General features: G+C 31.9%; 2 protein-coding genes across 2 annotated transcripts in view; one reads left to right on the forward strand and one right to left on the reverse strand.

The window, feature by feature from the left end:
* Window positions 1-14282, reverse strand: part of LOC137924725 (lysozyme-like) — a 35408-nt gene extending 21126 nt beyond the window's left edge. Inside the window, exons 1-2 of the mRNA XM_068768143.1 lie at window positions 14138-14282; window positions 8727-8815 (exon numbers count right to left, since the gene is read on the reverse strand). Of these exons, the coding sequence (XP_068624244.1) occupies window positions 8727-8815; window positions 14138-14282 (234 nt within the window). The remainder of the gene's footprint in view (window positions 1-8726; window positions 8816-14137) is intronic.
* Lrt (Leucine-rich tendon-specific protein) overlaps window positions 1-18082 on the forward strand; it is a 142626-nt gene that overhangs the window by 68896 nt on the left and 55648 nt on the right. The gene's annotated exons all lie outside the window — the stretch shown is intronic.

Genomic DNA, 18082 nt, shown 5'->3' on the forward strand with positions numbered 1-18082 from the left:
AATTAGAATTATTATGTATTAAAATAAATCATTATTTACTGTCTATCCCTACACTCTTTGTACTACCAAAAGTTATTCGTATGTATTGCATTAAAATATAAAAAATAATTTAGAGTTACATATTTTAGAGGGATTATTTTATATAGGATGATAGAAAATAACTGCAAAACTTTAAAGTTTTCTGCTGAGAAATGATCTTTAAATGGAGTGCATTTTAAAGACTTTTCACCACAAATTATTATTTATCATCCTGTAATATTGCGTAAACTCAAATTCAAATACAAAGTATCTTTGATTTTAACATTATCAGTAGTAATCGGCTCGTAATGTTGAGTTGTTGAGTAGTGCCGGCCAGAAACTCAACAGCTGCTCTTTTTAATGATATTCAACATTTTTTCTTATATACATTATACTACTAATCATATAAATGTGTCAACAAATCAAATTAGACACATTTTCATCCACCAAAACTCTAATATATATATAATAACATTTTTAGTTATTATAATATATTTTTTTACAGAATCTTATTATGTATGCATACTCAGAGAGTCATGAAGGATTTGTTAACTTTTTAGGACGAAATATAGGTGTTACAGGTTCATATTTATTGTTTGTATTTATCATCTCTGTCAATTGTTTTAATACAAGATTTTAAATTATGGCATAACAGCATATTGATGTAAAACATTGAGTCCTGATTTGTCTAAATATTTTTTTATCATCAACATCGGGGAAACTTGAACAGTCACCACTCAAAGGCTTTAAGTAACTGATAACGAAATAGACTTTACGTAAAATAATTTATGTAGTTTTTCACGGAACTCGCGGGAATTGAAAGCGGATTTAAGGATTACTTATCTATTAATTAACATTTCGTATAACCCTGACCGAGGAATCTCAAGGAACCGAAATTAATGTAAAGGAAAATATTAATTAGAAAAGAGTTAATCCTTACAGAAGTGAATTATTCGATTGAATTTAGAATTTTGTGGTTTAGAGTAAAAAATTACTACAATAAAGTACAGGGAACCAAGAAAGATTTTTGTTGTTTATCTTTTCAAGAAATTTGGTGGTAGAAAATATTTATAAAACTAATTATTTTCAAACTGTTATTTCAAATAAAGTACAACATTATTGTGAAGTCATTTTACTGAACTTATAGCTGTATACATTATCGCACAGTACAATCGATACTGCAAATTACAAGGGCGTGCTGAGATAGCGGTTTCGGGTTCTATTATTACTATTAATCTCGATTGATAATTGTTCAATTTTACTCATGTAAAATTATTATCGTACGTATCATTTTAAAATTTTATAAAATAATGACACCCGTGGACTTTAAAATAAATGATACAACAATTATAAAGAATATATTACTGATTTTAAAATTAATAATAATTATTTCCTCATCACGTCCACCGGTAGCCTCCCATTGCAAGACTTGCCACACGATCGGTTTTGTGCAGCTCGCATCTAGCGACTTGCCTACTACGTCGTTGATCTACCTAGTGTGAGTCCTACTCATGCCGCCTCTAACGGCTTGTGGTCACCACTCTAGAATATTTCCGCACCATAGGCCGTCGTTTGCCCGAACGGCGCGCCCAGCCAATCGTCACTTCAGACGAGTAATTCGTCGAGTTATGTCGGCGACTTTGGTTCTTAGATCTTGGTTCGAAGCTCCGAGCATAGCTGTCTATTACCTTCTGGGTAACCTTGACCCTTCATATAAGGCCTGTTATAAACGACCACGTATCAGATCCACATAATAATACCGAAAACACATACTGGCCAAATAATTTCGACTTCAGACATTCAGGTATTTTCGGAAGATAAGATATTTTGGAGCTTCCCGAAAGCTGCCCATACGATTAATAAAATCTTTAAAAAGTTAAAACAGTTTAAATCTAGTTTGTTTTACTTATTTAATTAAATTGTACTTACCAAATAATATTGGCGTTACAGAATAGTTAAAAAAGAGAAGAGGACATGTTATTGCATTATAAAACTACAAAGTCAAAACCATTTACATTTGAATTATGTGATTATTTCATGCATACTACATGTTTACGCTAGACCTACCTGGTATTCACTTTTACCGATCATAACATTTAATTAACGTATTTTTCTAATGTCGCAGTTATTAATTGTACTTTAATACTGGTACTTCTGAAGCGAAAGTCTATATAAGCAGCCAAAATATAAAAAAAAAATTATGATTAAGATGATGACCAGTATTTAAAACGCAATAAAGTTTATATTATTAAAATGTGTTTTAATCCTTATTTATTAATAATAAATCCGTATTTTTAATTTCACGAATTCAATGAGACTAATGTTGTAATTAGGTATATTTATAATTCATTGAATAACACTATCGTTATTATTACTCCAATTAGATCAATACAATCCAGTTTGCAATTAAAATCATGCCTTTGTTTAGTACTTACTAATTTAGGTTGATAATTTGCGTATAGCGTTAAATTGCGGCGCCAGAAATAACTAAACAATCAATTTGAGTTTCAATTACACGTAACCAGCGGAGAGTGACTAAATAATATACGACTAATACGCTATCGTTAAACAATTCGTCAGAGTGACGTTGTCGCGATTATCGCATTAAATCATGCAAATTTCGCCCAGGGATGCTAATTGAGGAGCGTTGTATGCGTATCACGTTTTAATTCCCAGCGATACGAGAGACTGGTGGAGAGACTTTGTTTTCCTGACAGTTATGACTGACGCCGGTTGTTATGGGCGGCGGCGGCGCGGACGGTTGACTTGTTTGTTCAATTTAGTGAAAGAAGAATTTGGGACAATTGTATAAAAGCAATTTTAGCAGAAAATACTGGTTGTTGAAATAGACGTGGATCAGATGTAGAGTAGAACTACTTCACCATGTTGGGAATATAAAGAAGTAGTAAGTAAGTAGTAGTAAATAAGTATACGGAGTAGAAAGCCCATCTTAAGAAAATTAAGAGGCATTAAAATATTTATTTTTTACTATAGGTTATAAACATTGAAAGTTCAAATGATAAAGTTCGATGAATACATCGAGAAAAAAAATATAAACCGCATAGTAATGAGCATTGGTGATAAGTCACTTCAACTAATTTATTTATTTTATTTACCACAAAAGGAAAAAACTAATAATACTAAAGTTGTATTCACATCATATCTATGCTAATAATTGTATTTTATAGTACATCAGTTTTGTGAATCAAAATAAATAAATAAAATCTGCGTATCGTGTGTACTAGAAGAATTTTTTGGAAGGTGAATGAAAACCGCTTGTATCTTCTTTTTACATATTAGTAAATAGTTTTGAAAACAGATCCGATCATGGTTCTCAAAAACATGAAGAATTCTCCAATTAAAAACAAGAAATTTTGCTTTATATTCTGTAAAATTTATTGAGTTTCTTACACGAGCTGATACACGCGGTGTGGATAGGTCCTCCACTAAGTGAACCGACTAAATAATCAAAGTCGCGGGAAGTACTTGGACGCAGGCAGCGGAAGACCGGTCATTGTCGTGATATTTGGGGGAAGCATGAGACTTGCATTAGGCGTCTATCTCTAATAAAAAGTCATAAACAGATTCTTCTCATTTCTAATACTAACCTTGTATATATCGCTATATCTCTGACATATATCTCTATTCTACACATTAATAATGTTTCTACATGTATGTCGTCTATCTGTTGTCAATATTTTCTTTTCTTTGACAAGTACTTTAGGTGTTATTATATAAATAATAAATAATTACACAATATGAAAAAATAACTGGTATTGAAGTGTGAAGAATTGGAATGAAATAAAAAAAAAATATTGAAAAAAGCATGCTTAACTGGTGGCTGCTTAACTTTACCGAAGGAGCTTTTCATACAAAATTTGCTAATCAATTATTACAAGGTACATATATTCTACAATACAAATTTATAAAAAATTATCATCATCACCATCTTAATTTCAGCCGTAGGACATCCACGGCTAGTCATCTTCATATATTTCTATTAGGACCAGCCTTGGAAGCAGCCTGCATCCAGCGTATTTCGACTACCTCAATAAGGTAGTTTGTCCACCTTATTGGTGAACGTTCTATGCTGCGCTTGTCGATACGTAGTCTCCATTAAATGCAACTAGGATTTCAGCGGCCGTCTATTCTACCTACTATATGTTCTGCTCGCTGCCACTTAAACTTGCCCATCTGTTTGGCAATGCTGATTATTTTTATTCATCCACGGATCCCGCCCATTCCTGATTCAAAGCCTTAAAAAATCTTGAGCATATCTCCATTGCTTGTTAACTGACGTAACGACTGGTATCTTACCAATGAGAACAAAAGTAAAAAACCACCGTTACCGTAAATGATTATGAGTAACACGCATTGGTCGTAGAATTGGTCATCTAAAGATAATAAGTGATATGTAAATAAATATACACATAAAGCTATTTTAATTAAATGTACATCGATATGCACTAATGCATGTCGTCGTAAAAATCATAAAACCAGTGTTTAATTTTTAACGGCCGATCGATTTAGACAACAAATGAAACGCGTTAAGTTGCCGAAACACGTTATAGTTAAAATGAGCGTAATATAAACGGCACGACCAATTAAATATCTACGCGCAACTCGGAGCCGTGAAGCGGGCACATTAACATATTAACGATAGATTAGTGCGCTCATCGCACTCTCGACGAACGTTTCGGCGCCTATCTCTAAATTTTATATCGAACCCATGATTTTATCCATCCGATCACGGGGACGTGTAAATTATTTGTTCATTAACTTGTTTATTTATTAGATTAAATCTAAAATTTAATATACCGCTTTAACTTCATTGTTTATAACAAAACTCACAAGTTAAGATCAGGTAACGGTATTGGTTTGTTTTATAAATAGAGTTTTACTTATTTTCTTTATGCATTTTAACTTTAATATATTGTTGGAATAATATACGATTTTTTTCACAATAGAAAATCAAACTGCTTTGATATTAAAATAAATATGGGTATATCGAGTTACTCGACTCGTTCTTTTGGATAAAATCAACAACTTTAACCTGGCAGTAGAAAATGTTGAAAATTAGGATCAATAACACAATGTACATTTAAATATATATGTATTAGGGGGACCGAAAAGTAATGTCGTTTCAAAAATTTGTTGACATAGTGACCGTTATCTGGTTGTAGATCAAATGTAAAATCAACTATAACTAAGAAAATGTATTTTGATGTTGAGAACCTCTAACGTCGGCTAATATTTCAGGCCTTGTTTTTTGAATATAATATTTTATCGTAATATTACGTGTATGTTTAAAGATTCCGGTATGTTATTATTTTGTTTAAATACAACTAAGTTTAAAACTACTACTATCCTAGTGGCTTTGCTTTGGTTTGTAACATACGTCACGTATTCGTTGACTTATGATCATCATCACCATTAAATCGTAGGATGTCCACAAGTGGACATGGGCTTCCCGTATAGACTTCCAAAAGGACCGGTTGGAAGCCTCTTCCGACGACTATAACAAGGTTTTTTATTTGGTTTCACCTAGTAGGCGGATGTCTCCGTGGTCTCCGCTTCTTAATAGCCCAGCGGTCATCTGTTTTGTGCATTTTGCCGTCTGGCCACTGCTACTTCAACTTGCCAATCCGCTGTGCTATGCCGACTATCCTCGAATTAAGATCAATATTATTGCTGATCATGAACAGTGACAATGCATAAAGTGACAAACTCTCTCTCGCCGAGCATGAGTTCTAAACGTGGGAACATTATTGATACAACAAACCAGGTATAACTGACCTGAAATTTATTAGGGACATGAAGATAGGCACGCAGTGTTCACGTGTATTGTAATTAGCAAACATGAATTTATTAATGTTTCGTGACAAATGGCAGGTTCGCTCTGCCTAATTTGCAATTAGCGATTACGTATTCAGGCGGGTCTCTGTTAGGCTGCCCTAAACTGTTGTTACGTTAAACTGTTGTATCTCATCAATTACTTTGGATATATGTTTATTAGATTTATCAAGACGACGGCTTTAGTTTGGTTTGTTTTATTAACCTACTTTCGTTTTTTTTGCCTTATTTACATAAACTATTGAATTTCTTTTAACTCCTATCAGAGTGTCGGGCAGCAGACTAAAGTTTTCAAAATAAAATATTAAATAAACTGCAAAAAGGTATAATTGTTACAAAGAATAGAAATGCGGATTTTATTTATTGAAAAATAATTTGGATCAAATGTTAACTGTTACGCTTGATGTAATCTTGTAGTTTTGCCTATTTAATAGTAGTTTATCGAATAGTAGTTTAACCCTTTTAAGTAACAACTCGATCTGGGAATCGTTCGCTCCAAGGAGCGTTCTGATTCTGGAAGCAAGGCTCAAGCGGGAATCTTCGAGCTTTGTATAAATAGGTCTAGGCCAAGTGCCTCCCGACTTCTACAACATCTTATGCAGTAATGTTGAAAAGGCCATGAGACAAAAAGTAATAAAAAGTAACAAACACTTTTTTTCACATTACGTGAAACCAAAATAAATAGACAGTAAATAGTAGTATTTATTGAATAAAATAGTGGAGAGTGTTTAAATTAGTTTCAACAATATGTATTTTAATAGTGATTAACAACAGAAAGAGGACAGATATACTTTGTTAAAATCATCGAAAGACCTTGGAATCGGGCAAGGTTCTTTCAACTGGCTCTATTGGAAAAAATATAGGGCCAAATATAGGCCCATATCCTTCAGTGGACGTCGTAAGGCTAAAATGATGATGATAATTATCATTCTACATACATTTTTTGAACTATGTAATATTTATAGAAACATTTATAAACTATTTCGTACAATGTGCACATCAACTAGTAGTTATTGTCTTTCCATACTATGGTTGTCTTTGAATTTGCTAGCCGTGATAAGACCGTCAATTGTACTTTTTATTTTAGTACAACCGTATGTATTTCTCTATGAAGTTGATTTAAATTTAATAAAGTAATAGTGTATTTTATCTTAGTTATCGGGCGTCTGGATGCAGGCAACATCTAAGTGGCCCTATTGAAACCTTATCTGGGCGGCCTATACCTAGCAGTAGACCTCTTACGATGATGATAGTGAAAACATAGATATAATTCGTTACAATATTAAATATACATTTATTGTACGCCCAGGTAGCTGAATATATTACAAAAAATATATTCAAAAGTACTTGTCAAATAAAATTAAAACACTCAAAACTGTCATAACAAGGATATTACTTTTACTAAACACCTCGTCGTCCCGAGATATAATTAATTCACCGGGGAGCTTCTTCCGGGAGGTCTTATTAACGATGAAGGTTGTAATATATTTTAATTAGTGCAGGAACAGTTTTAGCTTCGCAAGGAAAAACTCAGAAGAAGATTTAATTAATTAAAAGAATTTTTATGTTATTTTAATTATGTAATAATTATAGATATCAAGAATAGAATTATGCATTATAATTTGACAAACAAATAAAAATACTTTGTCCTGGCTATAATTTTCGTATTAATTAAAGGTATAATTTTGGCGTAATATTGATAGGATAATTTTGAAATGGACTTACTTTATAATTACAAAGTATTTGTCCTATTTTTGGGAATAGTTAGCAGAAATACCATTTCAGTGATTCCCGGCAAAATTATTTCCATTTAAAATGACCATGTGGTGAAATAATAAATTGAAAAAAAAAAGAGTCGTCGCCCTTTTATTCTATAAACCCACTACAAGGCATTCCCTTAAGATATAAATGATATTATGGTATGCAGAGGACGCAATTGCCCATCCTTTGGAAACTTGTTTTAGAGCAGTGGCAATGCTGTTTAACTAATGCACAGTGTGAATTATATAAGTCTGGTTTCCGGGAATCAAACCCGGGACCTATACTATTAAACCTTAGTCCTCTACCACTAGGCTACTTCTGCCTAAATAAATGAGTACTTTTATATATCTATTATAGTTTTTGTTGAAAATGTGGTACAATTTCTTTTTCCATTAATTTTTTGCGATGAACTTATTGTTGTTTATGTTTTGTCCTAAGACAGTTAAATTTTCGGTATCATAAATATTTTGTATACTGTACTAAACTGTTAAAAATTCTGTTTACACTGACTTCCCAAAATTAAAATAAGCAGCAATTGATGTAATTAAAAATGTGAACTTAATGGGTAAGAAATTATTTTATTTTAAATGTTATATCATAAACATAAATTTCAAATCAACATTTGACTTAAAGAAAATTTTTTTTAGTTATCTATGTTTTCATGAAAATTAAATAAGTTAATTTTACGCGAGAGATCGTTGCATAGTCATACACTTTTTTTAGTTAGAACTGAACTGTCAAAACTGCCCAAGTGGCATTTGCAGGTTCCTCGGGCCGAGGGGGCAGGGCGCAGAGGGCGTCACCCCAAGACCTCTTTTAAGTTCGCGCATCTCGAGGACTTCTTTGGTAAACCTTGTTTCGAGCCGCTCCATACCATTATTTTATCGGATTGGCTTTGCACGCTCGTATAATGAAACCATTTTGTTAAAGATAATCTTTTCAAGTCAACCAGAGATAGTAAATACGTATTAACTCCACGTTGATCATGTCGAAATTGAGACGTTTTATTATTTCATTAACAAATAATCACACATGAACTGTTGCGAGTACAGTATTTGAAGTAATTAAGTCAAATAAGTAAGGATATCACTAACCTGGAAGAGCCCGTAACTGGTGTAGGCGTTGTTGTGGTTCGTTACTTTATCGGTGGTACGGCCGCTTGCGTGTTCGATCAGACAAACCCCTGCGTGTAAAACAGACTGTTGAATAATGTGATTGGTTATAGGTGCAAAAGTTTTAAAGGGTGAATCTATACTACATTTGCTGCCAAGAAATACAAAATAGTTACACAAAAGTATGGCACACCTTATTCAAATATCAATCGTTTTAAAAATAATAAATACTTGCAGTAGGAAGGAATAGTGTTTTTTGTAAAATAAATCGGTGGTCTAAATATTAAAATTAATTATTGTTTACTACCACTCCCTGCGAACCTTGTACTGTCAGAAGTTATTGGCCTATCGTATTCCAACAAAAATGATTGGAAACAGATGTAAACGCTTAAAAACTTGCTGAAAATGAGCTATATTTTACCGCATTAAAGCTTTCACACCGATAAGTAATCACTCTGTATATAAAAAGCTCTTTTGCTGGTTCAATGATAACCTTTTTCTGAAGTCAGACGTATGATGAGGGCCAAGTGCCCGCATGTTCAGCGTATAACAAACATTCATTGAGGAGATACATCGATGTAGTCTTAAGAAATATGTGTTTGATTTGTTTCAGTTTTATTTTGTGATAAAATTGCTTTGGTCCATTAACGAATAATTTTCTGAAACAACTGTTAATGGATATTGTTGAAAAAAATTAAACGACTCCAATCCATCTGCCCATTAAGACAGTTAGTAAAGCTTTTTAAATAATTAAAAAGCGTTCTTTACAGTCCACTGATTTTAAAAGCCAGTCCCCCTCGAGTGCGATTCATTTGTCAAACGCTTGGTAAAAAAATCGAGCAACGGACATGATTTCGTTTGAAACAAATGCTCAAAATTAAACTTCTGACAGCAAGTCCGTACAAACAGGAAGGTGGTTTACATTTTTTTTTAAAACAAAATGACGAATATAAAAGCCGTCCAGTTGTTTAAGTAAATTAAATTCGCCGACTTCCAAATTCTTAATTCAAATAATAACATTAAGTCGGCCGCGCAAACCGAATGAATTGCTCTCAGCGACCTTTATAAGCATTCACGCGAAACTCTGAGTCGGGGACAGATCTCCTATTTGCATAAAAAGGGGACATCATTCAGATGACAAAACATTTCGAGATCCCCTTTCATTTAAGTTTAAAATTGTTAACCGGAGCCGCCTTAATTGACACAGTACAAGGACGGAAGCCTCGACCCCACTCTAATCCGAATTTATTCAAATTAATACAACTGCCTTAAATCAAACGCGGACATTTGCTGGTTCGGTTTTGATCTTTGTGATCTTAACCAGATCCAAATTTAGCAGATCAATGACATACAGTTTTGTATCAAAGCGACACGTTTACCGATTAAAGAATTTAAAATAATAGTAATATACTCTTATAATATAAAACAAATGTTTTATAAGACTATATCATTATCATCGCCGTCGTCATCATGTCAGCTGCTAAACGTCCCCTGCAAGGCAAAGGCGACCCACAAAGATCGCCAGATCATGATCGGTATTGCGCTAACAATAATCTTTTGATTCTTTACAGAATTGTTATGTAAAAATAATTATGTATTATTTTCCTTATATTATGTAAAAATCATTAAGTATTATCAAATACTCCTGAAATTGGCCAGAATTTTTTTTTATTAATGAGATATAAAATATATAGGTAGGTGTCTTTTATTACAAATCATTGATATATATAGATGGTTTGATAAATTACTTTTGATGTACTTCGAAAGCTGTTTATATTAAACCCTAAGAAAATATTATAAAACATTTTCCAGCACGTTATACAAATACGTTGTAATATTAGTTTTCCAGTTTAAGCCAAGCGTTTATTATTATTTACGTAGCAAGAGATGGTTACCGGGCGACAGATTGACGGCGCATAATGTGGTATAGCTTCCCTGTCAAATAGAGCGGCGGTGTAAGTAGAAACGCTTGCTCAGTTCGCGTCTGTAATTCACAAGAACCGAACTGCTATAAAATTCACTATAAATTGATTTTATATGTAATGTTTAAGGATGCTTAATATGTTTCTATAGTACTAGATCTTTATTGGTCGAATTTATTAAAGTAGAAAATAGTGAAGCTAATTACTGCATTAATAACAAATTTTTTAAAGTTTTAGCATTATTGTGGTTATATCGCCGGAGCTAAGAAACCTATTTATATTGTTATCCACTTACTATCACTTATACTGAATACTTGTGTACTTTTCGAGAACAAAACCAGTAAATTGTTTTTGAGTTCAAAGAAATTTATTAGAGTAGAAATAATAATTCTCTTCTATAATAAATCATGCTTAGACATGGTTAGACATTTAAATTATTTACTTTTTGTATTCCTTTAAAATTTACGTACAATATGATTCATATCCTTACAATATTATACTTTTAATTTTAAGAGAAGAATGTTAGAAGAATCTAATTTGTTAAAAAATATAATCATATTGATCCACCTTATAATAGCATTCTTCAACTTAAAGCTACCAGGGTTTTAAACGCGCTCCGAAATAAGAAAAGCCTCAACAAACTTAAAGTCGAAGATTACGTAACGAATGATATTATATCATAAAATCAGGTGAACACTTTAGATTCATTAGGTACTGGTGAAAACAAGTTAATATCTTTATTAATCGCGTTTGTCGTGTTCGACATATAGCTTCGATAGTTTCGGAGATTAAAATTTATATTAAATTTGCTTCTGTTACATTATATGTTGACTCTACGACGGGCAAATGATCTTAATGTTGATAAATAGAATCGTAAATAAGATGCTATCGCTACGAATTTATAATTCATGATTACGTATTAGAATCCGTTTACGGACGAGAACTAATTTAACACATATGTTAATGTCACGCACAATTATATTTAATATATAGTATACTCGTGAGTATTACATATAAATTTTAATATGTTTTGGCAATGAAACGTGATACCTGACTCTGGTCCTCATTGTCAAGTTCACAAGCACTCAACGAGTTATGAAGAGAGCTATGCACGGGTTTTTTCAATGAGATCGAATCAGGATAAAGAGACCCGTAGACGAATGAAAGTAAGCGACATAGCTCAATGGATTGGTTCTCCAGTGGACACCATGGACCGACAAACTCAGCATAGTATCACAAGACCGACGTCCTTGTTGAGGTCATCGGAAGATTTCTTTTTAATAGCCTCTGTTTTTGAGAACCTCTTGTACTACCCTAACTGATTTTCGGACAGGGCATTTACATTTTTCATTAATAATTCTTTACACATACTTTTATTCGTTATATGATCTAACTTTACTCTTCTTTCATTCTATAATTCTCAAATATCAAAAGTTAAGGGAATTACCACATATATTCGCTTTTAGCTTTATTTTTATTTCATACTATTTTGTATTCTTATTACATTTCATCACAGATACGGTTTATAATTTATTTACATTATTACTGTTTTGTTTACATCTCCGTATTTTGTTTGTGGTTCATATTTGTTTTTTTTTTGATTAACTCCTATTTATTTTATCATGTAGACAGCTTCCAAACGGCACTATTATAAATCTGTTGCGGATGCCTATGTCCAGCAGTAGTTGGAATTATGATGATGATAATTAATATACAAGAATCAATAAAAACACGACATGCAAACAACTACCAATAATGTGAAGGATTAGGTAGGGAACTATGTTCCATGCGCAATGAATATGTATATATTGAAGTCAAATTTATATTAAATATTCAGCGCAGAGTGACTTTGCTATAGATAAAACCAATCTCTTTGACTCAAGTGCCAACAGTGGGAACATAGACAAATGGTACTTCAAACTGCGACGATATCTAAATCTCAAAGCGTATCCGTACAGCCGCGCTTTCATTCGACCTACGTTTAACGTGAACTAACGAAGACTTCCACCAATCCCGGAGGCATTAAGGAAATGCAAACTCCGAGCTATATAACAGTTGCATTAGCAAGCATACAACAGCGACTTAATCAAGCTTCAGTTAGTTTCTCTAGAGGCGACGTGTGCTATATTAAAATTATAATTACACGCTTTGTTATAGCAGTTATAACGTTTCGTAAATTAGTTCGCATTAATATTTGATGCTCTGCACTCGCTGGCTCCGCATTAACATGCTTAAACGTGGTTTATTAACTGCTAAGGTCGCTTGCACTGAATAAAACCTGTTCTGTGTTATTCTTTTATAACGAGGAATAGAATTCTTCATATTTAATACTCAAAGAGATTAGTGGTAAACCGTTTATCTAAAAGATACCTACATAAAAAATTACTATAATTTTTTTTTTCGCCCTTTAATGACTTGTCTAATAATAAACGATTAGAACAAATATGCGCACTTTTGTGTATTTTTTGCCTCCAACAGAAAAAAATACCAATTTTGGTTAAGTTTTGTTTAGCCGGTTTGATAGAACTATTATCGTTTTTTGTGTTTTAAAAATAATGTGCGGATTTATATAGGAAAATTCTTTGGATTCTAATTTTAAAACTTTTTTATTTTCATTTTAATCTATACAGAAAAGAAAATAATTTTACCTTTATTGGAGATGTTTATGTTTTAATAGGGGCTGTAGAAAGATGATAAATACAGTTATTAGCTATCAAGCTAGTACGATAATCACAGGTGTTGTCCTGTCTTAGCTTTGAATAATTAAATTGACATTAAATATATAAAAAAAACGCGATGCTTCTTGTTATGCTTTTAGATACACAACATAGTTATTGTTCTATTTTTGTTGTTGTATTTTCTGGTGCGTAAATAAACAACTTTATCTAATAAAAGAACAGGTAACATCATGTTAGTCATGTGAATAACATCCATTCTTAAAAATGATGCCTCAAATATCTAACGAGTGCCTTTGCTATTTATTTATCTACATTGAAAAGGAAACCACAAATTGTATTATTTTTTCATCAAAATCGTCTACAAAATGTTAGGAAACTTTAAAAAAAAGTTGAATGAAATCGGTTGTGACGTTCTCAAGCCATGGCTTGGACCAAGGGAAAAAGAGATTCATTAATGTATTGTAAAAGATTTTCACCTACGTATTGACTCATCACGATATCTCTGGAATCAGAAATAAAAAAAATGTAATTTATAAAAATAATTAGTTTACGAAGTAAAGGTCAGCTAAGAACGTATTTTTCAAAATTCAACTTGAAAGAGGCGCTGAGAGGGCGTTTTGTAAGCAATATTTATTTCACCAGAAAATGATTTTATGAAACTTAATCCACAAAGGGCCGTACGGGTCAGGCGGACTAGGGATAGATAGTGTAACATATACAGATATTATAGTCATAGTAAATGTCTTTTAGAGTCTTAATAGTGGCAACGATAAATGCGTATTAAAAAACTTACAGTTAGGTATTAGACTTCTCGGGAAATTGTATCGGAGCAGTTCCCGCGACAACTGGCATCTTGTAAAGGTCCGGGCGTGACCCTTCGCGCCGTGCACGACGGCTAGAACCGCAACCAGTAACAGCAGTTTCGATTCCTTCAGCATGATGATTCTCATTGTGGAACCTGTGTGACAAAAATAATGTTCTTTTTACATACTTCTTTACAAATCCTGTGTTTGAGGTTTTTTATATTCTAAAAATACACTTACTACGGACGTCTAATATATTTTTTAGATTTTTTGTAGTTTCATTATTAAAAAGAACTCAAGAGAATGAAAATTAATGAAAAATTGCGAAAACTCTTCGAATGTTAGATAAATATGTGTGACAGTCTTTATCATTAGGATGGCGATGATAACCCGAAAATGTTAAAAAACAGTTATTCCTATTGCTATTAATTTCCTAATATAATGATAAATATGCGCTAAAGCTTATATATATATATATATTATATATATTTATACTCTTTATTATTTCGTACTATAATATGTACATGTAAAATACCCGCTGCTCATCTTCCGTTTCTATACTATGGTCGTCCGTAAAAAAACTACCTCGAGCTATAAGAACGCCCATTACAATTCGTATGTTACAACAATTCCGTTTTTCTTTCAAAGGTCACATTTACAATAAAGTGTTTTAAAACAAATCGGAAGACACCAAAAGTGAAGGAATATTATTAGAAAATTGTCACGTTTCCTTTCAATCTGCGAGATGGATTACGCCCCGTAGAGAATACGGGAGAGTATCTCCTACCCGAAAGAGTTATGTCCTCATAGTGGAAAATATAAAGTATGTGCAAATATTAAAAAGGAGTATTTGCCAAATAAATTGAGTATTTAATTCTGAAAAATCACACAAAGAGTCTCGTGAGGCGAATCGGAATCGCAGTCTCATTATTTACCACCAACTGAAATTACCTTCACCGCTTTCTTCAGAAACAATCATTTCCAAGTCGTTTGAAACTCTATATTGTTGTAGACAGAGACTTTTACAGAGTTACGTTGGAATAGGCGTCTCCTATTTTCAAATTTGCATCCATAATTGCGCGTTTATTGTTCTTGAATAGAGTGTATCTCATTTATTGATGTAAAATCAGTACAGAGTTTTGATCAATGACATAAAATAATTTTTAATAATAACATTTTATTACATTAAACGAAAACATTTACTTGCTATTAACGTTAACATTAACGCAATGAGCTTGATTCTTAACAAGGCTCTCTAACTTATTAACATATAGTTTTAAAAGAAATTATCACGAACTGAATAAAATCATAAGTCATCTAAACGACATAGATCGATCTCTTTAGGCGACAGTATTGGTTATAGCTATTGTATGATTTTTTTCTTTTCTGTCACTGTATCTGGATCTTTTTGTTTAAAGTATTTTAAATGTCATATTTAATATACTTCATATATTTACATACCTGTATTTCATATAAAAATAAATCAGAGAATTATCGGCTTAATCTGACAATAGGAAAATATAAGTAAAAGTGTAGAGATCCAATGTACGCTTTATATAACCTAATATGCCCAGCATTTTAAGAACCTAATACTTTTATCGCAATAGGTATATTGTACTTATATATCGGATATAATATTTCAATGTATAGAATTACATTTAAGTCAAGCTGATATATGAACCGGCTTAAAATAGTCTCTATTTTATTATTATCATATAATACAAAACGATAGTCACCCTAACACTGACAACCGCTGCGAGCGCGGGCGGAGATGGCACGTTTAATTTCAGTTAAGATATTTTTCACGAGGATAAAATTAGTTAAGTTATACTGAATAGGGATTTATACATTAGCATAATAAATGGAATTATGATTTTTCTTTATTATAAACGAGAATAGTCTCGTTGTGTTGATCTTCTCTACATATTATAATTGATTACTTTGTTCTGATTTCTCTAATTACTTCAAACAAACCTTTAAGTAATACATTTGCACATTCTAAGATTATATCGAAACAAATATTACTTCACTATTTATTTTTTAACGATTGATGTAAAATAATTTTGTATTCGTAAAGGGTCCTATAATTACTTCTACTCATATTGACTTGCAGCCTAATGTGTGCGTTAAGCTTGTACAGAAACGGTGACAGCGTGTGCATGACAGAAAGTACAGTCAAATAAATTTAAATTATACTGACTGCATTGCTTAAATGCATGTTTATTTATCCTGTATTACTATCGATATAATTTCACTAATATTATAAACTGGAAAGTTTGTAAATTAGTTTCGATGTTTGTATGTTTGTTAGAATTAAACGCAGAAACAGCTTAGCGTGTTTATTTAAAATTCGGCGCACGAGGAAATTGTGTTCTGTATTAATATTTGGGGTCATTATTGTAGCTAATTTATTTACTCATCTAATTTGTTACAACTATGGAAAGTATTTTTAATGTGACTGTTCACCGCACAATAAATAGATGAGAACATGTATTGCATACTTTCAAGGACACGCACACATATAGGAGCTTTTTGGTTAGGTAAAGACTGTACTTGCTCCAACAGGTTACTATTATATTAAATAAAAAATCATTTAATTTTTTAGATTTTTTAGCAAAGGAACCAATTAAATCCATATTAAATTACCACAACGAATCAAAACTTTTTAAGTTAAAAGTATTCCATAATCTATTTATTCATTTAATCATATCCACTTATGATCATTTATAGCGATCAAAGTTGAATCCAATTGAGCTCTCTATAATGGCATCTTTCAACCTAAGCTATCGCAAAATTAATATATCATAAAATTGTTATAATTTTTACCTTTATTATGTCGATTCAAAAAATATGCTTAATAACTAGTAAGGACCTATAAGTTTGTGTGTGATCATAGATAGGATGTATCTCTAAAGAATATTCAATTATAACTTAGCTTATGAGACATCTCTACTTTTCCAAACGAACTCGGAACTCTAAAGAATGCTACTACATGTTTTTTTTTAAACTTCACCTACGTTTATAAACTTATTTTTTTACTCTTTTTTTTACTAAAATACTTTCTTAACAAATTTAATTTAAGTAAATCAAAACTTTATATTGTACAAATTAATGTTCGTATAAAAGAAACATTAATTCCAGCACTTGAAGAATTTCTTATAATTTTGTTTCAAAAATAACAACGAGAAAAATTCTTATTGTTTTTTCATAGATTGTTCGGCCTGACTTGCAAATGGGTTTTGTAGCTTTCTTTTTGATTTATTCGATAAAGTATTTTTGTCACGAAGTACGCATGTTTTAAAAATAATGATTACGTAAACTGACGAGATTAGCAACGTGTTCAACTGATGGTAATTATAAACTGATGATCAGTGATTCTTACTCATAAGGCATTCGAAATTTAAAAATCAATATTTATTATAAATTAAGACAGTAAAACACCGAAATAAGAAATCGTATACAAGAAGCATAACAATCAGATGGCAATTTTGTCCAGACTAGCTATGGATGGACGGACTAGTAAAAAACGTAACGCTAGGTCATCAAATAATAGGATATAATAGAGTTCAAAATAAATGTTAAAATACAGATTTACAATACATGTAACCAGCTAAAAGCAGATATATACAGTTAAAATATTACATTGAGGGATAGTGAAGCCTTTTGAAAACTGGTAGAGATTTAGCCTTTCTTACAGAAGAGGTTACTAGTTCCTGCAGGCAGAGCTGTGAAGGATTTTTGTAGGAAATTAGTTTCATACTACAGAATTACTACATCCAGATGTCACCACTCTTAATATGTTATACCCCAAAGTTTAATAATTTTTAACACTAGAGCCTTCAAACCGTAACACATCTATGTGATTCTTTTGCACTCTTTGAATTACATATGTATGTACATATGTATATATATAAATATACATATACACAGGAACA

This window comes from Battus philenor, unplaced genomic scaffold (assembly GCF_028537555.1).
Source record: "Battus philenor isolate CCGP_79_NKW_IND1 unplaced genomic scaffold, ilBatPhil1.0.hap1 SCAF_24, whole genome shotgun sequence".
Lineage (NCBI taxonomy): Eukaryota > Metazoa > Arthropoda > Insecta > Lepidoptera > Papilionidae > Battus > Battus philenor.